The sequence below is a fragment of the Mus musculus genome, chromosome 7, assembly GCF_000001635.26.
Source record: "Mus musculus strain C57BL/6J chromosome 7, GRCm38.p6 C57BL/6J".
Classification (NCBI taxonomy): Eukaryota; Metazoa; Chordata; class Mammalia; order Rodentia; family Muridae; genus Mus; species Mus musculus.
The window spans coordinates 29,157,699-29,181,458 of NC_000073.6; the positions used below are offsets into that span (position 1 = coordinate 29,157,699).

General features: G+C 52.6%; 3 protein-coding genes across 17 annotated transcripts; 1 reads left to right on the plus strand and 2 right to left on the minus strand.

The window, feature by feature from the left end:
• Nucleotides 1-84: 84 nt before the first annotated feature.
• On the minus strand, nucleotides 85-12,372 carry Spred3 (sprouty-related EVH1 domain containing 3). 9 transcript variants are annotated; one of them, XM_030241962.1, is made up of 6 exons: nucleotides 11,731-12,372; nucleotides 10,095-10,275; nucleotides 8,829-8,997; nucleotides 8,660-8,736; nucleotides 5,161-5,295; nucleotides 85-517 (listed from the first exon to the last, which is right to left on the minus strand). In XM_030241962.1, exons 1-6 carry the CDS (start codon nucleotides 12,003-12,005, stop codon nucleotides 386-388), a joined length of 969 nt encoding a protein of 322 aa, XP_030097822.1. In that variant the 5' UTR covers nucleotides 12,006-12,372; the 3' UTR covers nucleotides 85-385. The 9 variants fall into 9 exon arrangements, with proteins under 9 accessions (XP_030097822.1, XP_006539516.1, XP_006539514.1 ...); XM_006539453.3 differs by lacking the exon at nucleotides 85-517 and adding an exon at nucleotides 1,131-4,496 and having other exon boundaries at nucleotides 11,735-12,372; XM_006539451.2 differs by lacking the exon at nucleotides 85-517 and adding an exon at nucleotides 1,131-4,496.
• On the plus strand, nucleotides 10,693-16,240 carry Ggn (gametogenetin). 7 transcript variants are annotated; one of them, XM_030242566.1, is made up of 4 exons: nucleotides 10,693-10,751; nucleotides 12,525-12,743; nucleotides 13,160-15,402; nucleotides 16,058-16,240. In XM_030242566.1, exons 3-4 carry the CDS (start codon nucleotides 13,391-13,393, stop codon nucleotides 16,173-16,175), a joined length of 2,130 nt encoding a protein of 709 aa, XP_030098426.1. In that variant the 5' UTR covers nucleotides 10,693-10,751; nucleotides 12,525-12,743; nucleotides 13,160-13,390; the 3' UTR covers nucleotides 16,176-16,240. The 7 variants fall into 7 exon arrangements, 6 of the variants coding, with proteins under 6 accessions (XP_030098426.1, NP_874353.2, NP_001345781.1 ...); NR_154992.1 differs by lacking the exon at nucleotides 10,693-10,751 and having other exon boundaries at nucleotides 12,512-12,743; nucleotides 13,160-14,107; nucleotides 15,024-15,402; nucleotides 16,058-16,235; NM_182694.2 differs by lacking the exon at nucleotides 10,693-10,751 and having other exon boundaries at nucleotides 12,512-12,743; nucleotides 16,058-16,235.
• A 248-nt stretch (nucleotides 16,241-16,488) lies between these two features.
• Psmd8 (proteasome (prosome, macropain) 26S subunit, non-ATPase, 8) lies at nucleotides 16,489-22,975 on the minus strand. The gene is made up of 7 exons (NM_026545.3): nucleotides 22,579-22,975; nucleotides 21,445-21,517; nucleotides 21,221-21,323; nucleotides 19,368-19,533; nucleotides 18,375-18,475; nucleotides 17,713-17,824; nucleotides 16,489-17,049 (listed from the first exon to the last, which is right to left on the minus strand). Exons 1-7 carry the CDS (start codon nucleotides 22,945-22,947, stop codon nucleotides 16,912-16,914), a joined length of 1,062 nt encoding a protein of 353 aa, NP_080821.3. The 5' UTR covers nucleotides 22,948-22,975; the 3' UTR covers nucleotides 16,489-16,911.
• Between the last annotated feature and the right edge of the window lie 785 nt (nucleotides 22,976-23,760).

Genomic DNA, 23,760 nt, shown 5'->3' on the forward strand with positions numbered 1-23,760 from the left:
GCTGGCTCCCAGCACTGACCTCTGGGGGTTCGTAAGCACCCGAGGATCCACCATGCTCTTTGGCCTCTTTGGGCATCCCTGCAAACACACATGTACATAAATACAAAATAATGTTTCAAAACCAGATCTGGTGACTTAGACATGTGTCCTCATAGGAAGATCACCACAAGTTCCATGTATGTGGCCCACAAGCACCAGAAACTCCAGGTCACATGCATGGAGCCACATATAATTTTAAAATATTAAAAACAAAACAAAATCCTTGGGCTAATAACCTTTACTCCTTCTTTGGTGTTGGGCCTTACCTCAAGCTCTTGCCCATGCTAAGCATGTGTTCCACCACTGAGCAACATTTTCAGCCTTCTGTCAAACTCCATGTGTAAACCTAGGAGCTCTGGTTGGAGAGAGAGCTAAGCAAGAGAGTACTTACGGAGCATCTGGGTTTCGGTTCCCAGCAACCACATGGCTCAGTTCTAGGGAGCCCGATACCAAGGAGCCAGGTGGTGCATACACATACCTATGGGCAAGCGAGCACATTTCTTTTCAATTATGGAGTCTTTCCAAACATCCATTAACCTCCCTCTTCCCTCTCACAGACACTACCTGCAGCTCCACAGGGACGACCCCAGGAGTCTTCCTCACACAGCGATAGCCTTTGAAAATGCAAATCAATACTTGGGAGCCTTCTTATGGTCCCATCTCACTCATTGGGGTAACAAAGTGTCACTCAAAGCCTCTCCACCCTCCCCTCCCAGGATCCACCTTGCTTAACTCCATTCCATTGGGGTAACAAAATGTCACTCAAAGCCTCTCCACCCTCCTCTCCCAGGATCCACCTTGCTTAAATCCATTCCCAACTTACCAGCCCAATTCCTACTTTAATGGCTAGTGCTGGTTGGCCCCTGCGCACACCCACTGAACCCCCTCCCCTCCCGTTGTTCACTGTGTCGCTGCCAGTCACAATGGGGCTTGACACATTAGGGGCTTAGTAAATGTACTTGACTGGACATATAAACCAGCCAGATGACCAGCTCAGGACTGCAGAATGTAGAGGGACGAGAAGTAAAGACAAGCCCTTCGGGTAAACAAGGGGACAGGGCGCACCAACACGAATAAAGACCAGGCGGAGACACAGTCACAGACATTTCTTGGAGCAGATCTCAAGTCCCCTCCCTCCCCCAATGACAAGGCTGGGTCTTTGGCCCCCATCCTCCCTCCACATCAGCCTGCCCTGACACTAACAAGGTTACAGACTGGCTTGGAATCAAGATCAGGAAGAGAAATGTTGGCGGACCTCCCCCAAGGTCTGGGGGGCAAGCAGCTGGAAAATTGGGCTCGGGAGCTCTAGGATCTGAGGTCTTCCTGGCTCCCAGGGTTCAGTCCTCCATGCACCCCAGATATGGGGGCAATGAAAGGTAATCATGGATCAGAGGTGGGTATCGACAAGGAACAGGGCAAGGGGACCTGGGAGAGGGGGTACTGGAGATGGGGGACTAGGGAACCTTCCCCAAGTCCCCACTGCTTAATCCGAAGATCTCACAGCACCATACAGCACTCTGGTCCCCCTCCCCACCCCTTCCCAAAACGAGGTAGGTTAAGAATGGAGCTTCCCCCGCTTACCATGGAAGGGGGGGAGACCGAGGCACAAAGAGAGGATGGGGACGCAGGCTGCCCCAGCCCCCAGTCCCTCTGCCCTCAGCTCTGGTGGGTCTGACAATTGATGAGAGCTGGGCAGAAGGGGGATGGGAGGGACACCCTCTTTCCCCATTTTCTCTCACCCATCCCAGGATCTGCTTGGGGGAGCTGAATCACAGGTTCCGGATACAATAAATAGTTAATAATTTAAAGGAAGTGACACAAATATTCATCCCTTGAACCCCCACAAGGCCACCCAAGTCTGGGTAATGAAAAATGATTCAAGTGTACATTCCCAGGTACTTAGGGCCAGATGTAGGTCCTAAGCCCATGAACCATCAAGACTTTGGCTCTGAAATCTTAGTTCTCCTATCCAGGACACCTGATCCTAGTGTCTCTACTTAGGGAAAAGAGGCTGTGGCTCCTCTCTTCTCCATGGGGAAGTACTACAAAACAATACTGAGCTTTTCAGAGCAACCCCCAACTGAGATGGAAGAGGTTCACAGGGGAGGGACCTGAATGTACTAGGGGTTATAGTGTGGGAAATCTGCAAGGTTGGGGTGGGGGTGGGTCTTCTGGGGATCAATTGCTGGCCCCGGAATTACAGGTGTGCAAAGGGTAGGCCTTCTGCGGTCTCTGCTTGATCCCTGTAGCTGCCTGCCTCTGCTGAGCTGACAGCACACAATCTTCCATAGCAAAGCCAGGCCCTAGAGAGGGGAAAGGGGAAACTGCTAGGTGATCCCGGATTCCAGGAATCTGAATTTACACTGGCTTAAGTACCCTGCCCTAGGATAAAGGGGGTGGGGGTGGGAGTCTGGGCATTGCTAGGGCATTTCAGTTTTATGGGCCTCTGGATGGCAGGACATGGGAGACGGGGAAATCAGGTAGTGAGGAAATGGGGGCTTCATTAGTCTACAAGTACTTTGAATTCAAGAACACCTGGAGCCTAACGGTGCTGAAAGACTGTGGCATCTTGTTGCTGAATGTCTCTGGTCTGAAGGGATCAAGGTGTCAGGCCAAAACCAATCCCAAAATTGTGAGGGCTTGACTCCTGCACCCAGGGTCCAATGGCATCTTGGGTCTTAGATCCAGGGCTCATAAAGCCCTTTGGATTTGCTCTCGGGCTGAGAGTCAAGGAATGAAGGACCTGGGTTACCATGACCACCGCATCTTCTAAGTTCCAGGCTTCCACCCAACGTGGTGGAAGGGGAGTGTAGGCAGAAGGAAGCCGATGTTTCCAGAATATTTTAAAATTCAGGCCTAAGGGAAACCGGAAGGTTAGCTAATCTCTACAAACCAGTGTGTTGGGCCCAAAGTGCAGGTGGCCTTCAGGCAGACATTTAAGGATACCAGGCATCTCAGAGCCCATCCACAAGACTCAAATTCTCATGGCTGGCTTAAGGAGTAGGTGTTTGGAGCCTGGCTCCCCCCCCCCCCCCCCAGCATCTTGGTATCTGATATCTGGACCTTGCTGAGCTCTGAAAAGAGCCTCCCAAGTAATTTTGGTCTGAAAATACCTCATATGTGAGGATATCTAAGGAGTTAATACATTTTAAATCTGGGGTGCTAGGGAATTTGCGGGTCACTTGCACATGAACTGATGGCAATGTCTGTGGACTCTCAGGAGCGGGTAGAGTTCAGGCCAGTATCTGGTGATTCCAAACCATCCTGGGGCTATAAGAGCATCTAAATGTGAAGATACCAGGTCTCAGGTGAAAATTCAGGGACCATTTTCTGGTGATTCTGGGTCCTCTGGTCTCAAGGTCTAAGTCATTTGATAATAGTGTCAAGTTTGAGTAACTCTTGACTAGTTTGGGGGCCGTAAGATGAGTGTTTACAATGTCAAGTATGACCTGAAGTCTGGGTTGGGCATTTAGACAGAGTCAGGGTCCAAGATGTGAGCTCCTGGGCCCCTTGAGATGCAATGTTTGAAAATATTCTAAGTCTTCTCAGTGGGGAAAAGGTATGGAGAATCCAGAATTCAGGACTTCGGGTGGGCAGACACCCTGATGAAGCAGGGCCTCGGTATCTCAGTCCTCAGTTTGGGGTCCAGGTACCAGATCTGGGATCTCTCAAATCCATTCAAGTTCCAGATATACCTAAGTTTGGGTTTTAGGTTCATATGCTGTTCAGGGTCCTGGACCTTCAATTTTTGGGTCTTCAGACCGATTTCCAAACCAGCTCAACAATCCTCACCGTGCAGCCTCCTCGTGGCGACCCCCACAGCCCGCACAGCCACAACGTGCTGCAACCCAGTGACAGGCGCGCAGGGGCGCATAACAACAGAGACAGGGCACTGCCAGAGACAGAGCAGCCAGAGCAGCCCAGCGCGCAGCAGGGCGTGGGTGGCCTGGCTCACAAGCACACGGGTCCGAGAAGTCACCCTCGGCGTCTGACAGGCAGTGGTACAGCAAGCTCTCGGCACACCACAAGCAGCTGAGCCGGCGCACTAGCAGGCGACCTGGGTCAGGGGCCTCTGCGCAGCGACCACCACGCCCATCTGCCCGGCGGCGGAAGAGTGCTCGGCAGTGCACACAGCGTGCAGCCTCCTCAGCCTCTGGGGAGGCTTTGGCTGGAGCAGGGGTGGGGCCTGGACCTGGGGGTGGACGAGCAGGGGGTGCTGGGGGTGCAGCCTCTGTGAGAGGGGCAGGGAGTGACACTGGAGGACCCAGGGCTGCACCCCGCAATGCACCAGTCTTGGCAAAGCGCACAACGCAGGTAGACAGGGCAAGAGGTGGAGGCGGTGGTCCAGATCGCCGGTAGTCCTCATAGCCGCGGCTGCCCCAGCCCTGGCTCCCTGCCCCAGCTAAAGACTCTGAAGGTTCAGGAATCCCAGTGAACGGTAGAAGCGGAGGGTAGCTCTGCAGAGCCAAGGGACAAGGAGGTCTGGTTAAGGACATTTGCAACTTACTCAATACCCATAAGCTACCCAGGTTCAGAAGACCCAAAATCCCAGAATGCAAACAGAAGGCATCAGTCAGAAGGGACTGTGTTCCTTTGAACTCTCTTGGGCTCGGGGTTCCTCATGCCCGCAGAAACAGAACAAGGTAGGCAGCAAACACACACCTTAAGGGCCTCATGGCTTAAGATTTCCCAGTTGGGTCACACTCAACCCCAAGTCCCTCCTTCAGGATAAAGTAAACAGTCTTAAGAAGTCCTTCCATAGTACCAGCATCTTCTAACACACTAGAAAACCTATCCACGTCATCCCACAAGTCCCTGCATAAACTAGGCAGCCCTCAAATCTCCCAGAAAGCTAGAGACACTTGGAAGTTCCTACCAGCTCTCGGGAGTCCATGAGTCTTTGTTCCCAACCCAGCGCCTCCAACACCTTCCCACTTGCTAGACAAGCACTCTATTGCTGAGTTACAAACCTCAGCCCCAAACCCAGGCCCTTTCTATTCCACTACCACTTTCAGCTCAGTCCTTATCACTCAGTGGGGCTTCAGCAGCAGACAGCTTAGGGAGCTGTCCAATTCTATTCAGGTTTACTGCTGACGGGCAGGAGGGCAGAGGAGGTCATACCTGAGCAGAGGAGCGGCGCCTTTGTGGGGGCGTGGCCAGTGGGAAGGCAGCTGCTGACTCCACTGTGGCAATGGGAGCTGTGGGAGGAGTCTCCTGGCGGCTGTGACTGGAGGAGGAGTCGCTGTCCACGTGGGACTGCGGGAGATTGGTGAGACCTCAGTGCAGGGGAGTTCCCCAACCAAAGAAAGATCCCCTTACATAGACCTCCCTTCTATGCAGAACAAGTGTTCTGCAGCCAGGAGGTCTGAGCTCAAACCTTTGCTCTGCCACTGACTGGTTGTGTGACAAGTGAGCTCACCTAAGAGCCCAAGTGTCTGCTCTTAAATGGGGGGTCATCATAGTATCTATTCTTAAGGATGTGAGGACACTGTCTCTTACAGCACCCTCTACAGCTGAGCCACCTCTCTCAATACAGTCTCTAGCTGGTGCTCTCAGCAATAGCTGTCCCTAATCCTAGCCCCTTGCTAGTGGATTGTGGGTAAACAGCTACCATTTAGCCACTCCCCCAGCCTTTCACTGGCAGATTCCACTATGTCAAACTCACCACCCTTGCTCACTTAGGCCAGGCCTCAAACTCAAGATCATCTTGCCTTCCCTCAGGAGCAGCTGGGATTATAGGTGTGTGCCACCCAGACCTCTGGATATGGGCACCGTTTTTACTAGACTCCTAATAGAACACCAAACTACTATACACTATACCTTCCTTCCCAGAAGCACACTTCCTTGGCCCGCCAGTACCTTGCAGCTTCGTTTCCACTACAGCTCAAAAGGATAGTTTGCTTGCCTGGACACCTTTCTTCCACCCAGACCAGGCGTCATACTTTACTAGCTGAAACCCCACTTCCCAGGCCTCTGCTCCCTTTCCTGTAAAACCTCCTACCTCATCTGTTCACAGCCTCCAGTCTATATCCACTGACCACCACCGCATGCCAGAAGAGTCCCATACACAGGAACTGTGTGTGACTGCTGGAAGGCCACCTCCATCCCTCATGACCTTGAGATTCTCTTTGACCCAAGGAAATAGTTTTGTTGATCTCCGTATTATTATCACTCAATTCAATGCACTTGGCCCATCTGCCTAACACTCACCATGTACTGGGCACTGTTTTAGGGACTGGAGGTGAAGCAAGGTACTGGCAAAAGATCCGTGGCTTCTGGGAGCTGACATGCTAGCATAGAGAAAGGGCAGGAAACTAACAGGTAAGAAACTGTCTTAGAGGGCCAGCGAGATGGCTCAGAGGTCAAGAGCGTGGAATGCTCTCCCAGAGGACCCAGGTTCAATCCCCAGCAACCACATGGCAGTTGCAGGTAATCCAACACCCTCATGCATACATGCATGCACATGAAAATAAAAATAAAGGCTGGGCGTGGTGGCACACGCCTTTAATCCTAGCACTCAGGAGGCAAAGGCAGGTGGATTTCTGAGTTCGAGGCCAGCCTGGTCTACAAAGTGAGTTCCAGGACAGCCAGGACTATACAGAGAAACCCTGTCTCAAAAAAAATAATAATAAATAAATAAATAAATAAATAAATAAATAAATAAATAAATAAATGATTAGTTTTTAAAAAAAGAAAGAAAACTGATTTAGAAGGGGGAGGGGATTAGAACCAAATAAGGTACTTTGGCGATTGTAACTGGGGAGTGGTGGTGACGTGCAACGGTTTCGTTTGTTCATTGAGACAGGGTTTTTCTATGTAGTCCTGAATGTAGACCAGGCTGGCCTCAAACCCACAGAAATCCTCCTGCCACCTGCTTCTTGCCTCCCAAGTGCTGAGATATAAAGGTGTGTGTCTACCTGGAGAAAATGTTCTATATATTCCAAGCTGGCTTCAAATCTGTAATAGCCCAAGGATGACCTTGAATTTTGACCTCCTGACTCCATCTCACTAGTGCTGGGATTACAGATGCCAGCTGGGGAATCAAAACCAGATCTCTGTGCATGCTAGGCAAGCATTTCACTAAGCAAGTCACATCCCGGCCTGAGAATGCAATCTTAAATAGGTTGCTCAGTGAAGACACCAAGAAGACATTTGTATAAAACCTCAAAAGAAAAGATCAGGCCAGATCTGAAGATGTGTTCTGGACATAAGGGTCCCAGGACAGGAATACACCAACCCTGTTGCAATGATAGTGAGGAGGAGTCTGGAGTGACCAGAAGGTGAGGGGCAGAGCAGCCCAGACCCAGATAGATCCTATCCTATGTGCCATGGGAAGGTTCTGAATGGGGAAAGGCTATGATCAAACTCAGCCATTGATAATAGCACCACTGTGTGTGTGCACACGCGTGCGCGCGCATGTCTGCAAAGCACTCATAAACATATATAAAAAAAAAGGTTTTTTTGAAAAAGAAAGCAGACCCAATACTGTGACAGATTCTATGGAAAGCAGGAAAACACAAGACTCAGCCAGCGTGGTGATGTGCCTGTAACCCCACTCTTGGGAGACTGGGATAGAAGGATCATGAGATCCAGGCTAGCTTCATCTCCTAACAAACCTATCAGTTTCTCATCATTAGCCCCTCTCCTGCCTATCATCAGTTTCTCCAACAGAGCCAGGGGATTCTACTGATGATTAGCTGCCATCACACCCTCTCTTCACTCAGTGCCCTCTAAGGCAACATCACTCAAGGTAAAGGAACACGCCCTTGCAGTAGCATATAAGATTTAAGATCCCACATCATCTGTCCCTGGGTCACATGACCTGGGCTGTGTAGTAAGACCCTGTCCCCCCCCCCCAAAAAAACCCAACAAATAAACAAATGAACAATGGAGTCAAAGATGACTCCAAATTTACAAGCCTGCAGCTTGAGCAGTAAGTAGAAGATAGAATTATCAATTCATACAAGGGTGGTTTTGGTGCACGCCTTTAATCCCAGCACTTGGGAGGTAGAGGGAAGTGGATCTCTGAATTCCAGGCCAGCCTGGTCTACAGAGCAGGTTCCAGGACAGCCAGGGCTACACAGAAAAACTCTTGTCTCGGAAAACCAAAACAAAAGGAATTAGCAATTCACTTGTCTGTGTATTTATTTTAACATTTATTTCTTTTTATATTTTGTCTTTTTCTCTAAAGCACCAAGAAAAGGGAAAGCTTGTTTTGCTGACTTATATATCCCTGGTGCCTAAAACACTGCCTGGTGTGTGCGCTTTTTAGCACTTGAACAAAATGTATGGATCATGACAAAACAGGAAGCCACACCTGGTGACACACCAGTAATTCCAGCATTCAAGAGAAATGAAATCAAGATTATCATCAGATACATATTGAGCTTGAGGTTGGCCTGGGCTACATTAGACCCTATCTCAAAAGATAAATTGATAGCTGGAGATACAAGAATAGGAAAACTAGCACAACCATGGCTGAAATGGCATTATCCATATGGGCCTGATTTTGTGTCCCTAGCATGTGGCCTTCTGCAGACTACACAGCAAGTATTCAGGAATATTTATAGACTAGAACCAACCCTCTGCCCTCCCATGGGAGTGGGATCCCAAGACTCACCGTCAGAGGGCAGGGAGTCTCTGCAGTGTCCTGGGAAGGGGAGGAGGAGGAAGAGGAAGAGGAAGGAGTCAGCGAACCTAGGGTGGGGAGAAAGGAAGAAGTGAGTCCCCAGACCCCAGATTCTCCCGTTCTGTTCCCAAGCCTGGTTGTGTGTGCCTGGACCACTGACCTCGACTCAGGGCAGCCAGCGCAGCCAGCAGGCTCTTCTGGAACTCATCCGCTTCTGCAGGACTCTGAAACGTCAGCCCAAACTTGCAGTCCCCCAAGCTCCAATGGTGGAAGATGGGATTCACTTTGTTGTAAACCAAACCTGGCCTCAGGGTACACTCCAAGGTGGTCTGAGGGGCAGGAAGGGGCCAGGTCAGCTAAACTTAGCCCCTCTGTACACTCCAGCATCCCAACACCAGGTGTACCTGGACACTAATATGCCCTCATTTTAGGAGATGTATCTCTGATTCTACAATATTCCTTCAGTCCTTTCATTTCTATGCCTATCGGATTTCTTCCTTTGATGTCCCAATAGGAACCTCAAATCTTATTAAATGTTAAAAAAAAAAACAAAAACAAAAAAAAAAAAAAAACCTAACCTTTTCTCATACCCTAACGATTCCTCTTTTGATTGAAGAAAAAGCATTATTTACATTGTACTGAGCACATCAAAATATTACAACCAGTTCCTTTCTGAAGCCTCAATAATTCCTGGAAAACTTACCCAGAGATAGTTACCTTCTATACAGTCTACTGGATGCTGACCACCCCTTGTGTTCCCTTCATGTTCTTGTCTGACATCAACACTTCCTCTACACTGTTCCTGATGCCCTGCTCTGAGATGTATCCCTTCCCCAAGTTTTTTGTTTTAGATAAGTTCTCACTACCTAGCCCAGGCTGGCCCCGACCCTTACAATCCTATCCTCCTGCTACAACATCCCTAGTGTGGAGATTAGGAGCACGTGACATAGGACTGTCAACTACATTCAACCACTTCTAAGCAGACCCTGCAAACGCCTCCAGATACTTAGGGCAGACAAGGGCCACTTGGTTGCGATCTCCTGGTGAGCATCTGTGAATAAGATGGAGCCAGAGGAGGATTCTGAACAGAAAGGGGACATGATAGGAGTTGGGTGTGAGCTGGGTCGTTGTGGAATGGACCAGGGTTAGACGAGGAACACAACCGAATGGGGCAGGAAGGCCATTACCGAAATAGCTGATTGAACAGCCAGAGAAGCAGAGGACAGGAGCTTCCTAATCCTTCACCCCACCCCCAAATCCCAGCTCTTAATTCACAAACCAGATTATTTATTCCAAACTCCAACCCACGGCCCACTTTGAGTCCCAGTGGCAGAGGGACAGCGTAACCTTTCCTTGCCACCCCCTCCCCAGCCCCAGCCCTCCTTCCCCAGGGCTCATCCCACTCCCACACCCCAGGGTGGCTCACTTTCTGGTCCCGAAGCCGCTCCCCGTGGATGACGTAGTGCCCCTGGCGGGCCCCCCCCTCGGGCCTGGCCCCTCGGACCCGACATACGCTCACCTGGCTGAGGCCCCCGCCCCCCACAGGCAGCCAGCCCCCACTGGAGTCATCTCGGGCCATCACCACGGCTCGGACCCGCACCATGTACCTGGAGGAGGTGGGGAGGACAGAAACAACACAGGCCGTGAACTCAAATCTTGTTCCCGGTTTGAGCGTTCTCCCTAACCCTGCCCTCGTCTTTTATCCCTTACCTCTGGATTTACCTCACCCTCAAGCCACCAGTACACCCACCCCTTGCCCACTTTCTTCTATCATGGCTTCTTTCTTCTTAGTGACATCTTGCCCACCATCCTTTTTCGTATCTACCTTTTCTCGCCATCCCCACCTCTTCAGCACCTTCCCTTATCTCCACCCCCTTAGCCTGGGTTTGCCACTTCCCCTCCCCCTACAGCTCATCCCCCTCAACCCCAGTCTCCTTCCCTCTCATCACAAACCCATAGCCCCACCCATTGTCCCCTCTCACAGCTGGATTCCTGCGCATATATATTTTCTCTGGACTCATCAACTCAGCTTCAGTGCCCCCAACACTGCCTCCGCACCCTAGTCACCCAGGCCACTAACTGGGTGAGAAACCTGGCTTCTCTCCCCCCCCCCCCTTCCCGGATTTATGAATGAGACCGGATGCAAAGCTCACTGAGTCACCCAGCAACCAGGAGATGGGCAGGGAGCAGAGAGAGAACCAGAAATGGCCAGAAAGAGAGGCCGAGAAGGAGATGGAGGCAGAGAAAACCAGCAACCGGAGACCGAAAAGATACAAGGAGCATTTCATTCACAAAAATCAAGGCTGCTCCGGTTGGTCTCAGTTGAGGGAAGCCAAGAGAGATGGGAGGGGAGATAATGATCCAGCCCCTCACCCCCCCGCCCCCCGCCATCCTTCAGAAACATTTTACCCCGCCCCCAGTTTAGGGGATGTAGCCCTCCGCCCAGCAATCAGGATTACCATTCAGCCCCACTGTCCCAGGCTCATGGAGCATGAAGTCCCAACCTTATGAGCCCAGGCAACGAGTTCTAGCCCCCTCCCCCACCTGCAGGATGTCGGGTTTCCCCAGCCGTTCAGGAGGGGAAGGGGCGGCCACAGCGCCCCCAGCCCCCTTTTCTCAATGGGATGGGATTTTGTGAATGAGCAGTCACGTGACACTGCTTCCTTTGTCCGCCCGCCTCCCCCAACAACAGGTGAAGCGGGGAAAGAGGGCTGGGGTCCCCCCCAAAGGCCTAGCTGAGATAGGGCACTGAGATCTTGGGGTGTCCTATGCTCCCACACATCTATTTTCCCGGGGAGAGTAGTCATCAGAGTTCCTCAATGGCGAGGGTCCACGACAGAATTTTGTGAATGGGGCATCCTCGGAAGAAGTCCAGGACCCCCAAATGGAGATTGGCACCCCAAATGGCTACCGCGTAGTTTGGTGCCCCCACCCCTCTTGTTCTCCCAGCTTGTGTCCGCAGGGTGCAAGGGTGGGCAGAGGATTACAGATGCGATCCAGGCTGCCCCCTCACCCTGGCAGGCAGTCTCGTCAGCCCCCCGCCCCCTCGCCACTCTGGGCACCTGCCTGGGAGGCTCCGGCCGGGCTCCGAGCGGCGGCGACGCGGCCTCCTCCTCCTCCTCCTCCTCCTCCTCCTCTTCTCTCCCGCTCCCTCACTGGCTCCGGCGGCGCTGGAGACGGGCACCGGGAGCCGGGGCGAGGGGGGAGGGAGGGGGAACCTGGAAGATGTGTGTGGGGGAGGGGGCGGCTTGGGGGAGGGGTAGAAGCAAGGCAGGCGTACATGCCCGCTGGGTCCTAGAGCCCGGCTAGGGCTACAACGAACATCTATAGCCCCCATTTTCTCGGGACCCAGAAGGGAATCCCCACTTTTCCACTTATCTGAACGGTTGGTCCCTGATGATATGAGAAGGGAACAGAAATAGACCCTGGTCCCAAGGTTCTAGAGAGAAGGTGGTCCACGGTCAGGGCTCTGAATGGGAGGGGCGGGATGCCTGGCAGGGTTCGAAAAGGGGAGGGGCCTGGGAGCCTGAGTAAGGAAGGAGGTTTGGACGCTGAAGGAACTGAGAGGGTGCGTCACGGAAGGGGCGGGCGGGTGGACCTTCTGAGCCATCCCAGGAAAGACAGGGTCTTAGAAAGAGATGCTGCCTGGACTTAGCAAGGCGGAGCTTGGACATAAATTTCCTTAGTGACAGGTCAAATAAGAGGCTCAAAAGGAGGAGCTATGTAGCAAGTGTTTGCCATGGGTGGGGGTCCGGGGAGGGGCTTAAGAGAGAGGGGTGTGGCATTATAAAGGGGTGGGGCTTAATGAGAAGGGGCCTGCCTACCCACTATGAAGAGTTTTCTGTATTTTTCTAAGGGTGATCCAGGTTTGAAGGGCTGCACTCAAGCTGGCTTGCAGGGGGCAGGGCCTCGAGCTCGGGGCGGGGCCTAGATCTCGGGGGTCGTCCTCGCTGTCTCGCCCACTTGCCTTCACCCGCACACCCGTTCTTTTCGGTTATTTTCTGCTACGGCCGTTCCCCGCCCTGCCTTGGGCCCACGGGGCAGTGATCTGATCTTTGGTCGGCTGGAGGAGTCGGTGAGTTGGGTCCACTTAAGAGGCGGAGCTGGGCGGAGCTTTAGGAAAGGGGTGGAGCCTAAGTTAAGATCTGTCACAAACGCCAAGCGGGAAAAGTTTAAGAGGCTTGAGGATTTGTTGCTGGCTAGGAAGAGGGAGGGATCCAAATGATCGACACAGAGAGACGGTGGGTGATCGGAGGGTTAGGACTGAAGGACTAGGGAACTAATTAGATCACAGTCCCAGGTATTTGTTAGGCAGAGACGGACCTGATCCGGGGCGGTGAGGGGCGAGGATATGGCCGGATTCTTGACAATCAGGAGCGACTAGAGAATGGGGCGGGGCCTGGTTAGACTAGTGTTGAAAGAGAAGCGTGAATTCATTGTTGGCTATTGGGCATAACCATCATTACCCATGTGGTTTGAAACTTTCAACAGAGAGGCTGGCGAGACTGACTCCTGGAGCCTGGAGATCCCGGGAGTGGCAAAAGTGTTAGGGATGTGATCCAAGGGATCAGGGTTGGCGCCTTTGTACACTAAGAAGTTAGGTTCGAAGAGTAAGAACTGCAGCCTTGAGACCATGGGGAAGGGGGCGTGACCATGGCGAATCGGAGAACTGAAGACTTAAGAGCCGGGGGCTGAGATAATATTGGAGGACAGGGCAGACCAATGCAGACAGGGGCAGTCCAAGAACAGCCTGAGCCGTGGAGTCCCCGCAGAACCCGCCGACTGACTGGTGAAAGTTTTTTTAACCACAGTCCCCGACCTTCTTCAAAAATGGGGAACGTGCAGTCGGAGCCGTCCGCGGGCGGGGGTTCCCGAAAAGAGCAGGCCTCAGACCGCGCCTCCGACTCCCGCAGGACGCCTCTAGTGGAGCCCGAGGTGACCCCCTCATCCCCTGCCATGCGCCTGGCTCGAGGGCTGGGCGTCTGGTTCCCTGGCAGTTCCGGGCCCCCGGGACTCCTGATACCCCCGGAGCCCCAGGCCTCATCCTCGCCCCTGCCCCTGACCTTAGAACTGCCCTCGCCAGTGACACCCCCTCCAGAGGAGGCGGCTGCGGTCTCCACACCACCCCCGCCCCCCGTGGGGACCCTGCTGCCTGCGCCATCTAAGTGGCGAAAACCCACGGGCACTTCAGTGCCTCGGATCCGCGGTCTTCTGGAGGCGAGCCATCGTGGTCAGGGTGACCCTCCAAGCCTCCGCCCGCTGCCACCGCTGCCCCGGCAACTGACCGAAAAAGACCCGGTCCTGAGGGCCCCAGCCCCACCTCCGACGCCCCTGGAACCTCGGAAACAACTACCGCCAGCACCATCAACTTGCGATCCGCAGCCCCTGAGCCGCAGAATCACTCTGGCCTCGTCGGCCACAAGCCCCACAGAAAGTCAGGTCAGACACAGCAGCGAGGGTCAGGCGGCCGGGGGAGCCCACGGAGGGGTACCTCCCCAAGCTGGAGAGGGCGAAATGGCTCGGTCTGCTACTTCCGAGTCTGGCCTGAGTCTGCTGTGTAAAGTCACCTTCAAGTCGGGGCCCCATTTGTCCCCCACATCGGCCTCGGGTCCCTTAGCAGCCAAAGCCTCACCCGGGGCCGGTGGTGGCGGACTGTTTGCCTCTTCTGGGGCCATCTCCTATGCTGAGGTCCTGAAGCAAGGGCCCCAACCTCCTGGAGCCACTCGTCCCTTGGGAGAGGTCCCTCCTGGAGCCACTCGTCCCTTGGGAGAGGTCCCTCGTGCAGCTCAGGAAACCGAGGGTGGTGACGGAGATGGCGAAGGGTGTTCTGGTCCCCCTTCGGTGCCTGCTCCCCTTGCCCGGGCTCTACCGCCGCCCCCTTACACCACCTTCCCAGGTTCAAAGCCCAAATTCGACTGGGTGAGCCCTCCTGATGGCACTGAACGGCATTTCCGATTCAATGGGGCTGTCGGGGGAATCGGGGCACCCCGACGGCGCACGACCACGCTCTCAGGGCCTTGGGGATCCCCTCCACCCAGGTCAGGTCAGACACATCCATCTTCAGGGCCTCGGAGGCCCACACCTGCCTTGTTGGCACCACCCATGTTCATCTTCCCAGCGCCAAACAATGGCGAGCCTGTTCGCCCAGTGCCTCCAAGTCCACAGCAGATACCTCCTCTGCCGCCACCACCACCCACGCCACCAGCCACGCCACCACCGGCGCCACCACCCACACCACAGCCACCAGCGCTCCCAAGGACGCCGATACTGGTGGCCCGTCCGCCGACCCCAGGCCCTGGCCACTTAGAGTCAGCCTTGGCTCCCACCCCTCCCTCCACTTTATCCCCAACTGCAGCTGCCGACCAGGTCCCAGCTGCAACTCCAGCCACAGTCACATCCCAAGTTCCAGCAACCGCCACCGCTGAGCTGTCACCGCCAATGCCCCAACCCAAGACTCGTACACGCAGGAACAAAGGTCCCCGAGCGGCCCGGGGTGTTATCCGTGAAGAAGGGACTTCTGGAGATGGCCCTCGAGAACCGAATACGGCTCCGGTGACTGACAGCAGCAGTGGAGGGGGTGGCGGTGGTAGCAACGGAACCTCCACAGCTGGGGCCTCTAACAAGGGAACAGCAAGGCACTGGCCGCCTTTCGAGGTGCTTAATTCCTGTCCCTGCAAGTGCTACTGCCGCCATCAACGTCGTCACCGTCGGCTGCCACGCAACGTGTCTGCCTGGTGAGGGAGATTGGGGAGTTGGAAGGAGAGGGCACACTCCAAGTCCTGCACCTATTTAACCTGGATGGAATAAGATTACACGCTTTGGCGTCTTAACCATAGGCTGACCCACAAGTTACCTGGACCTTAACTTAGCTGAGCCCTAGGAGCCTTGGCCCTTTCCTGGCCTTAGCTCAACCTCTTGGTATTCTGGATGCCAAGCTGACCCTGGGTCTTTATTATCTTAGCCTTCCTGCTGGCCTGACCCTAGTCACTGCCTTGACTCCATCCCTGAGGGCAGGAAAGATGGTTTATCAGAGATGGGGAAAGGAAACAACTGTGTTTCTGGGACCTGAGGGTGGATTAGTAAGCCTCCAATTTGCCTGGTCCCATTGAAACTCCCAGTGCCCGTACCCCATTACAACCCTCCCACCCACTTGAGACCAAGGCTTTGGCCCCTTTGCCACCTCTGCTACTATACTAAGCCCCTGGATTTGGTTGCCAGGCCTGGTTACAGACAAAACCTCCTCTGGGGGCTTAGACTCACACTCCTTCCCATTCTATATGGATGTACCTCTGCCCCTGAATGCCCTTGGGAACCTATGGCAGGACAGCCTTCAGGGGGAAGTGAAGCCACAGACGACACAAGACAGACCCTGTCAATTCACCTTCTCAGGCTGAGCACACCTACCAACCACCTGAGCGAGCCACCGTGGGTGGCCACTGTCAAGCTGGCTGGCTCCCTAGTAGCGGGCCTGGAGCACTACGACTTGCAGGCCACCCATTCTACCTGAGTGCGACTGCCCAACCCCCTCGGCCTCACCCTCCTCGCCAATAAAGTACCCAGTCTACAAGTTGCCTAACTGCCTGTCCATTACCACTTGAGGTGGCTGGTCCAGGACTGGGGTATTCTTCATTCTATTAGTGCTGTGGCTGAGCCAAGGTCATGGGTCACTTTGGATCAGCAGTGAGGACAACCAACTGGACAGGTGGCTTGGCTAGACTTGGACAGTTTCCCAAGAACTTCAAAGCAAGAAACCGGCTAGTGGGCCTGTCTAGTCTAAATTACAATGTTGGCTCAAGGGGGCCAGACTGGATACACTCATATCAGGATTCATACCATTTATTACAGAGGGCTCAAATGGTAGCCCATAGACAAAGTCAGTTTCATGTCTCATTTTAAAAATTATTTAATCCACGGCCAACATTTTTTTAAAACTGAGACACACGGTGCTTCACTGGGGAAAAAAAATCTAGTCCCTGGCCCAACACCAAAACGCATCCACAGCTGGATAGAAGAGTCCCTCAGTCTGGGCCTGTGCTCTCCTGTGGGCCACCGGGCATCTATACTTAAAACCCAGAGCAATGACAACTGGGAAACGCTTCGCAAACTCCCAAATCTCCAGGAGCAATTTATCTCCACCATCACACTGGGGAGACTCGGGCCCATTAGAGGTTAATCTGCCTTTATTGAAGGCCAGCCTATACTGGGTTTGTTGGACTAGCCATATCCACCGCCCTGGTCAAGCCTCAGACAATCATCTCCAGCTGCCGGGCATACTCGATGACTTGTTTGGCCAGTTCAGTAGAGGGGATGGTGCTGTCTTCTGGCTTCTGCTGCTGGCTGGCAAAGCTGTAGTAGTTGTTAGGGCCCAGCACCCAACCTCGCTGAAGAAAGAGAGATGAGAAATAGGTAGGTGACCCCACAGGCTGCTCCCCACCCTATGCAGCTACCTCCCAGTGTACCATGGCTCCTTTTGTCATGGATTACTGCCACTCTGTGCCTCAGTTTCCCCATGTTTAAGATGGGTCTAGAGGACTTATGAAGCCTCTGAGCAAACACTCATTTGGTCCACAGTAAGCGGCCGGCACCACCACTCCTCACACTGGCCCTGACAGCCTGCTCTTGAGCTGGTGCCTTACTGCCCAGCCTCCTCTCCTGCCTCCTGGGACACCAAGGTCACTGGGCAGCAAGGGTCAACATCCCTGGGGGCACTGTTCCACTCAAATGAAGCAGTGTAACCATTACCAACAAGTTGCTGCTTTCTAAGGAGTTCTTGGGGCAAAGTCAAGATGCGGTATTCCTTAGAGCAGGGGCCAGCTGCTGTGCTAGGCTGGCTCCACACGTCTGTCAGACCCTAGCCTCTCTCTATGGAAAGGCCAGCAAGCTCAGAGAGGCTGAGCCACTTGCCTAGGTTTAGTCATGGGCAGTCTTTGTTCTGCTGATGTCCCCCTCGACTATCACACAGTGCACTGGCACTGTTAGGACAGGGAACAATACCCTCCATCCCCCAACCCTCATCACAGTCCCTTGTCCCACACTCCAGCCACCTTCTTGGCATAGTCTGTCATCTTTTTGGGTGTGCTGAAGAAGAGGATCCGGGTAGCCTCAGCAAAAAGGATTTTCTCATAGGCCTTCTCAATGCATCCTGCGATTTCATCCCTGTGGGAAGGCAACAGTTATCATCACTGGGCAGACAACTTCCCAGACCCTGTCTTCCAATGACTGATTCCAGTACTGAGGGCTGAGAGAGAGGAGACTAACTTGACCAGTCACAAAGCAGGCATGGGCCAGAAGGGACCCACAGCTCAGTCTCTGAGTAAGCCTTTTCACATAGGAACCTTCAAAAGAACACAGCACCCTTCTTCAGATGTCTAGAGGAGGTTCTTGTATGAACAAACAAGAGAGCTTGTCTAGAATGCCTGGGTTCTACCCCCAGCACCACAAAGACCAGGTGTTTGTAATCCCAGCCTGCACTGTGGGAGATGGAGGCACAGGGTCATGGCCAGCCTCGGCTACACGAAACCCTGAGGGCAGCTCAGCAGCAGAGCATTCCTTTAGTTTATACAAGGTTCTGATTGTAGCCCCTAGAGGGGTTGGGACTGGGGCAATACACTATGAGAAACACCAGGGCGTCAATCATAGGCATCAGGCAGTGTGGCATGTAGGGGACTAACAAGGCCAGGAAGTCTGGGGCCTGGACCCCACATACCTGATGGTATCCAGCAGGATGTCAATGAAGAAGGTGTAGCTTTCGGCAGGGATGTTCCCCTTAGCCAGGAATACCTTGTTGTAGCTACCCTCCATGAGGTACTGCCAAAGCCAATGGAGAAGAGGAAGAGGATGGAGTGGCACAGGCTTTTCTTGCTCCCTTGGTGCCTCCCAATCCCTGCTCTACCATAACACCCTCGCTTCTCCACTTCCAAGAAGCACCACCTGGCTTACACACTCACCCTGGCAGCCTCCTCCAAACTGGCATCTAACCTCCAATTATAAGGGGAGAAGAAGGTATATTGACCCCAGCTCCCATTCCATATACATCAACTGCTGGCCCACGGGCCACTCGGCCGTCCTTCTCACAGCATAGTACTTTGCAGGCCTCAGCTCCCACGCCTCACCCCTGACTTACCGGCCTTCTTCCACTGTCTTCTTTGCTGTCTTTAAAATATGGCAGGAGGTTTGTGCCTCAGGACACAAACTGCCTCTGCCAGAGGACCTCTTAGCCCTTTCAGACCCTCTCTGACCGCTCCCAAGCCCAGGTCCTCGTAACAATGCCTCACATCCCACACAGGTACCTCATTCTTTTGGTACTTATCTGCCTCCACACTTCATGGATTCTAGATTAGGGGTTTCGTCTGTTTGATTTGCCTTAACATGAAAACCTTTCCTGGTGCCTGGCACATATATGTTTTGCTGGTTAAAAGAACTGGTGGCGCACACCTTTAATCCCAGCACTCGGGAGGCAGAGGCAGGTGGATTTCTGAGTTCGAGGCAACCCTGGTCTACAAAGTGAGTTCCAGGACAGTCAGGAGTACACAGAGAAACCCTGTCTCGAAAAACAAAAAACAAAACAAAACCAAAAACCAAAAACCAAAAAGAGTTGGTGGATTGAAAATGGCTGATCATTCTTCCAGGAAGCCCTCCCACAATCTAAACTGGTACCACCCACCTCACCCAGGATCTCCCTTCCCCTGCCCAGCCTTACTTGCTCGAGGGAAACAGGGTGTTTGATGTAGACATTGGTCTGGATGTCCTTGGCAGGTAATCGTTCTAATTCTGTGTGGAACTCAGCCACTCGGTTCTGAGATAGCAGGAAGAGGAGATTGAGGCCCAGGAGCTGGTGCATATAGGCTGACTCAGGAAGCTGTTCTCTGTGAGCCAAGGGAGCGGGAAGAAACCACAGTTAACAGGTACTGGGGAGCTAACCAAGTCCCTCATCCACCTTCCAGAATCCTTACAAGTACTTGCATGAGTTCAGACAAGTTAGGTACAGAGAGGCAAAAACGCCACGAGCCACATGGACCAAACATACATGGACTACAGTGATTCAGCCTATTTCCCATCTGCTAAGCAGTTGTCACTAGGTATCCACACCATAAAGGCATGTTCAGTAAAACATAAGTGAATTAAATGGTCTATCATACGTAAAGCCATAAGAATAGCATCCAGAGGCTAGATACTCAGTAAGCAGAATGTTTCCCTCAAAAAAACAAAACTTGGGCTGGTGAGATGGCTCAGTGGGTAAGAGCACCTGACTGCTCTTCCAAAGGTCCGGAGTTCAAATCCCAGCAACCACATGGTGGCTCACAACCATCTGTAACGAGATCTGACGCCCTCTTCTGGTGTGTCTGAAGACAGCTACAGTGTACTTACATATAATAAATAAATAAATCTTAAAAAAAAAAAAGAACAAAACTTTTGGTTCAATCCCCAGCATTTCATAAACAAGACATGGGGTACACACCTGTAATCCCAGTCACTTGGAGGTACAGGGAGGAGTATCCAAAGTTCAAGATCGGAAGGGCTACTGCACAACTGAGTTCTCAGCCAGCTTGGGGCACATAAGGCATAGCCTCAAAGAACAAGAGCTCAGGGGCAGCTGGGGGGTGGGGGGGCTGGACAGATGGCTCGGTGGTTAAGAGCACTGACTACTCTTCCAGAGGTCCTGAGTTCAATTCCCAGCAGCCACAGGGTGGCTCACAACCATCTGTAATGGGATCTGATGCCTCTGGTATGTCTGAAGACAGTGACAGTGTACTCACATACATAAAATAAATAAATCTTAAAAACAAAACAACAACAGCTGGGTATTGTGGCCCACGCGGTTAATCCCAGCACTGGAGGCAGAGAGTCAGGCGGATCTCCAGGCCAGCCAAAGCTACACCGAAACAAACAAAACAAACAAAAACACAAAAACCCCACAACAACAACAACAAAAAAACCAGCAGGGGGCAGCACTACATATAATCTCCAGGTGTAGACAGGTGGACCACCTTGAACCCAGTCTCAAACAAAATAAAACAACCAGCACTTTGTGAAGCAAAGCAGCATCCTATTGGCTGTTGTAGACATGCCAGCTAGAGGGAAAATGAAGGGGTAACTCAGAGCCACACTGGGTACAGGGGACATAGTGTGGGACTAGATAAGGGAAAACAGATTGGATGGAGGGGCTGAAGAGATGGCTCAGCAGTTAAGAGCACTAGATGCTTGAAGAGCTCTGCACTTTCAGAAGTCCTGAGTTCAATTCCCAGCACCCATGTAGCAGCTCACAACCATCTGTAATAGGATCCCACGCATTCCTCTGGTGTTCAGACATACAAGCAGACAGAGCACCCATATACATGGAAATACACAAATAAAATCAAACTGTTTAGAAACGTACAGAACCAGACTACATAAACCCAGTCTCAAGATCTCTAATCTTCTGGCCCTCCAGCTTCTGGGGACAGAGCTGAGAACGGCAATGGTTCTCAGGCGAAGAAGGCAACGGAGGACGCCAGATACACAAGGAACTACCCACTCCTGCTCCAGTCCCCTCCCTAGAGGGCCCAACCTCACTTGTAATCAAAGTAGTAGCATTTGAGTTGGGCCATGTAGCGCTCGAAGGAGGGAATGTCTTTGCACAGGATGCTCCACTGGGCCCCGATCTCCAGAATGTCACCTGTAGGTAAGGGGACAGGGGCTCTCAGGTGGTGGCTGGAATCCCTCCTGGGATCACCACCCCAGTCATTCCTACAATGACCCCAGGCCCATCACCCTCCACCAACCCTAGTGACACTCACGGGCCAGAATGAGTTGCTGTTTAGTCAGTTTGGTCCCCGTGGTTGGCAGGAAATTGAGCTCAAGCAGAACCAACTGAGGGGGAAGGAATGAGGACGAGATTTCAAATATAGATTACTTACGTTCTCTGGACTTTTATGTTCCTACTTGGAAAAGCTTGCATGCATCCTAACCCACACAACTGCCATGAATATTAGTGGAGTCAGACCTTGTAAAGCAAACACCAAAGGGCCCAAGAACACGGAGCGTACCAATTGGATTACCTCATCTTACAAATATTAGTAACTCCACTGAGAAACACGAGGCACTTGGTGCCTGACCCAGGGGGATCATGGGGTAGGGAGACGCCCATGACCTCAATTCTTCCTGTTGCTATATTTAGCTTGTTTTAGGTTTCTCTCTTGTTTAAGACAGCATCTCCCCAGGCAGGCCAATCTAGTCTAGAACTGGAGAGCCTGGTGTGAGCCTCTCGAGTGCTAGGATTACAAGTGTGGGACATCGTGTTCAGCCATTATATGCAGGTCTGGGAAGACCTCCACCACAGTGTGCCCGAGAAGGGGTAACAAGGAATGTGGGGCATTCCTTTTCCCTCCCCCCCCAGTCCATCCCAGACACCATTCCTTAGTAAACTTGGGAACCTAACACATATTTTGTTGTTGTTTACTTATTATTATTATATATATATTTTGAGACGAAGTCTATGTAGCCCAGCCTCCTCAAACTCGCTATTGAAGACCAGACTGGCCTTCTATCCGCCTGAGTGTGTTTACAACCGAAACGTGTGCTCTTCTAGGTTCGTTTTTGGCTTCAAACTGTTCCTGTTGCCCCTCTTCACACAGGTGTTTCCTAACCTCTGCTCCCTCACAGCTTACCTGGGCTTTATTTGCCACACATTCCCTCAACGTCCCGTCACCTCAGACTTATTCTTTTCACTATCTCCCCGTTTGTCACTGATCCCACTCCTTCCTGCCTCCCTCCAAGTAACAAAGCTCGAACCATCTCATTCGATTCTGCCAGAACCAATCTTTCCATCATCACTCCCTTAACGACACCTCAGGGCCCGCTCTACCAGCCTCGATCTCCCGTCTGTCACCTTCCCCCAGGCATTAGGCATCTAGGACCCGGCGACCTCTTACCTTCAGGCGGCCCAGTTCTTCTCCACATTTACTAAGGTTCGGGTTCTTCCGGTTCCACTCGTCCTTGAGTTGCTCGTACATGCCGGCCGCTGCCTGCAGGATCCCGACCGAGGTGGCCGCGGGTCCGGAGCTCGAGACGGTGGTCGACCCGTTCACCGTAGCCGCTGTGGCCGCCATCTTCCGTGATGCGGCAAGCCGCCGACCCGACTTACGGCAGCGACGCCGGGCAATGGACTCCCGGCGGAAATGAGGCCGGGAGGTGGAGCCCAAAACTGGAGGCGGAGCTACCACTGCCAGTTTCCGCCCCCCGCGGGAGGAGCGCCGCGGCTCTCCTCGGGGTGTCTTCGCAGCCCGACCCTTAATGAACATGCCGCAGCTCCGCCTCTGCTGTCATTCAAAATGGCGAACGGAAGTCCGTTCGCTCCAACTGAAAACAATGCCCACAATGTCCCGCCCACCTGTAGTCACCATGGCCACCCTCGCTGGCTTCGGCCTGTGGAATGTCCATCTTAAGGGTACCGCCTCTACGTCAAGGGGTGGCGATGTGGAGCCATTTGGAAAACTTGTCAGGTGTCACTACATAGGCAGGCTGAGAGAGGACTAGCAGGTGAGATTTAAGATTAGGCGTTCGTGTTTATCAGAGCATCATTCTTCCACGTTTTTTTCAGACTCTTTAAAAAGATTTATTTATTCATTTTATGTATATAAGTACACTGTGGCTGTCTTCAGACACCCCAGAAGAGGGTATTTGATCCCTTTATGGATGGTTGTGAGCCACCATGTGGTTGCTGGGAATTTTAGTCAGGGCTTCTGGAAGAGCAGTCAGTGCTCTTAACCACTGAGCCATTTCTCTTATTTTCTCTTATTCCATTTTTTTCTTATTTTTGAAATTAAAATAGAATTACAGACCGAGCTTTGTGGTTCACGCTTTTAATCCCAGCACTTGGGATGCAGAGGCAGGCGGATCTCTGAGTTCCAGGCCAGCCTGGCCTACAGGCATGCGTGTGTGTGTGTGTGTGTGTGTGTGTGTGTGTGCGTGCATGTGCCCATGTTGAGGTCAGAGGACAGCTTCACAGAGTCGGCTCTCTCTTTAGATCTCATGAGGCCTGGGGATCAAACCCAGGTTGTCAGGCTTGAGAGCTCCTTTATCTGCTGTGCCATCTTGAAAATAAAAGATTCTGA

Bases quoted from the DNA above. Each gene is read 5' to 3' on its own strand.
- Psmd8 (NM_026545.3), bottom strand. From the start codon at position 22,947: ATGTTCATTAAGGGTCGGGCTGCGAAGACACCCCGAGGAGAGCCGCGG. The intron at 21,518-22,578 runs GTAAGAGGTCGC...CTTCCCCCTCAG, and splicing joins AAGAACTGGGCCGCCTGAAG to TTGGTTCTGCTTGAGCTCAA. The intron at 17,825-18,374 runs GTATGTGGGGTC...GCCTTCCCACAG, and splicing joins ATCCTGCTGGATACCATCAG to GGATGAAATCGCAGGATGCA.
- Ggn (XM_030242566.1), top strand. From the start codon at position 13,391: ATGCAGACAGGGGCAGTCCAAGAACAGCCTGAGCCGTGGAGTCCCCGC. The intron at 15,403-16,057 runs GTGAGGGAGATT...TCACCTTCTCAG, and splicing joins CCACGCAACGTGTCTGCCTG to GCTGAGCACACCTACCAACC.
- Spred3 (XM_006539451.2), bottom strand. From the start codon at position 12,005: ATGGGGGCTATAGATGTTCGTTGTAGCCCTAGCCGGGCTCTAGGACCC. The intron at 10,276-11,730 runs GTGCCCAGAGTG...CACCTCCTCCAG, and splicing joins GGCCGGAGCCTCCCAGGCAG to GTACATGGTGCGGGTCCGAG. The intron at 8,737-8,828 runs GTCAGTGGTCCA...TCCCCACCCTAG, and splicing joins GCTGGCTGCCCTGAGTCGAG to GTTCGCTGACTCCTTCCTCT.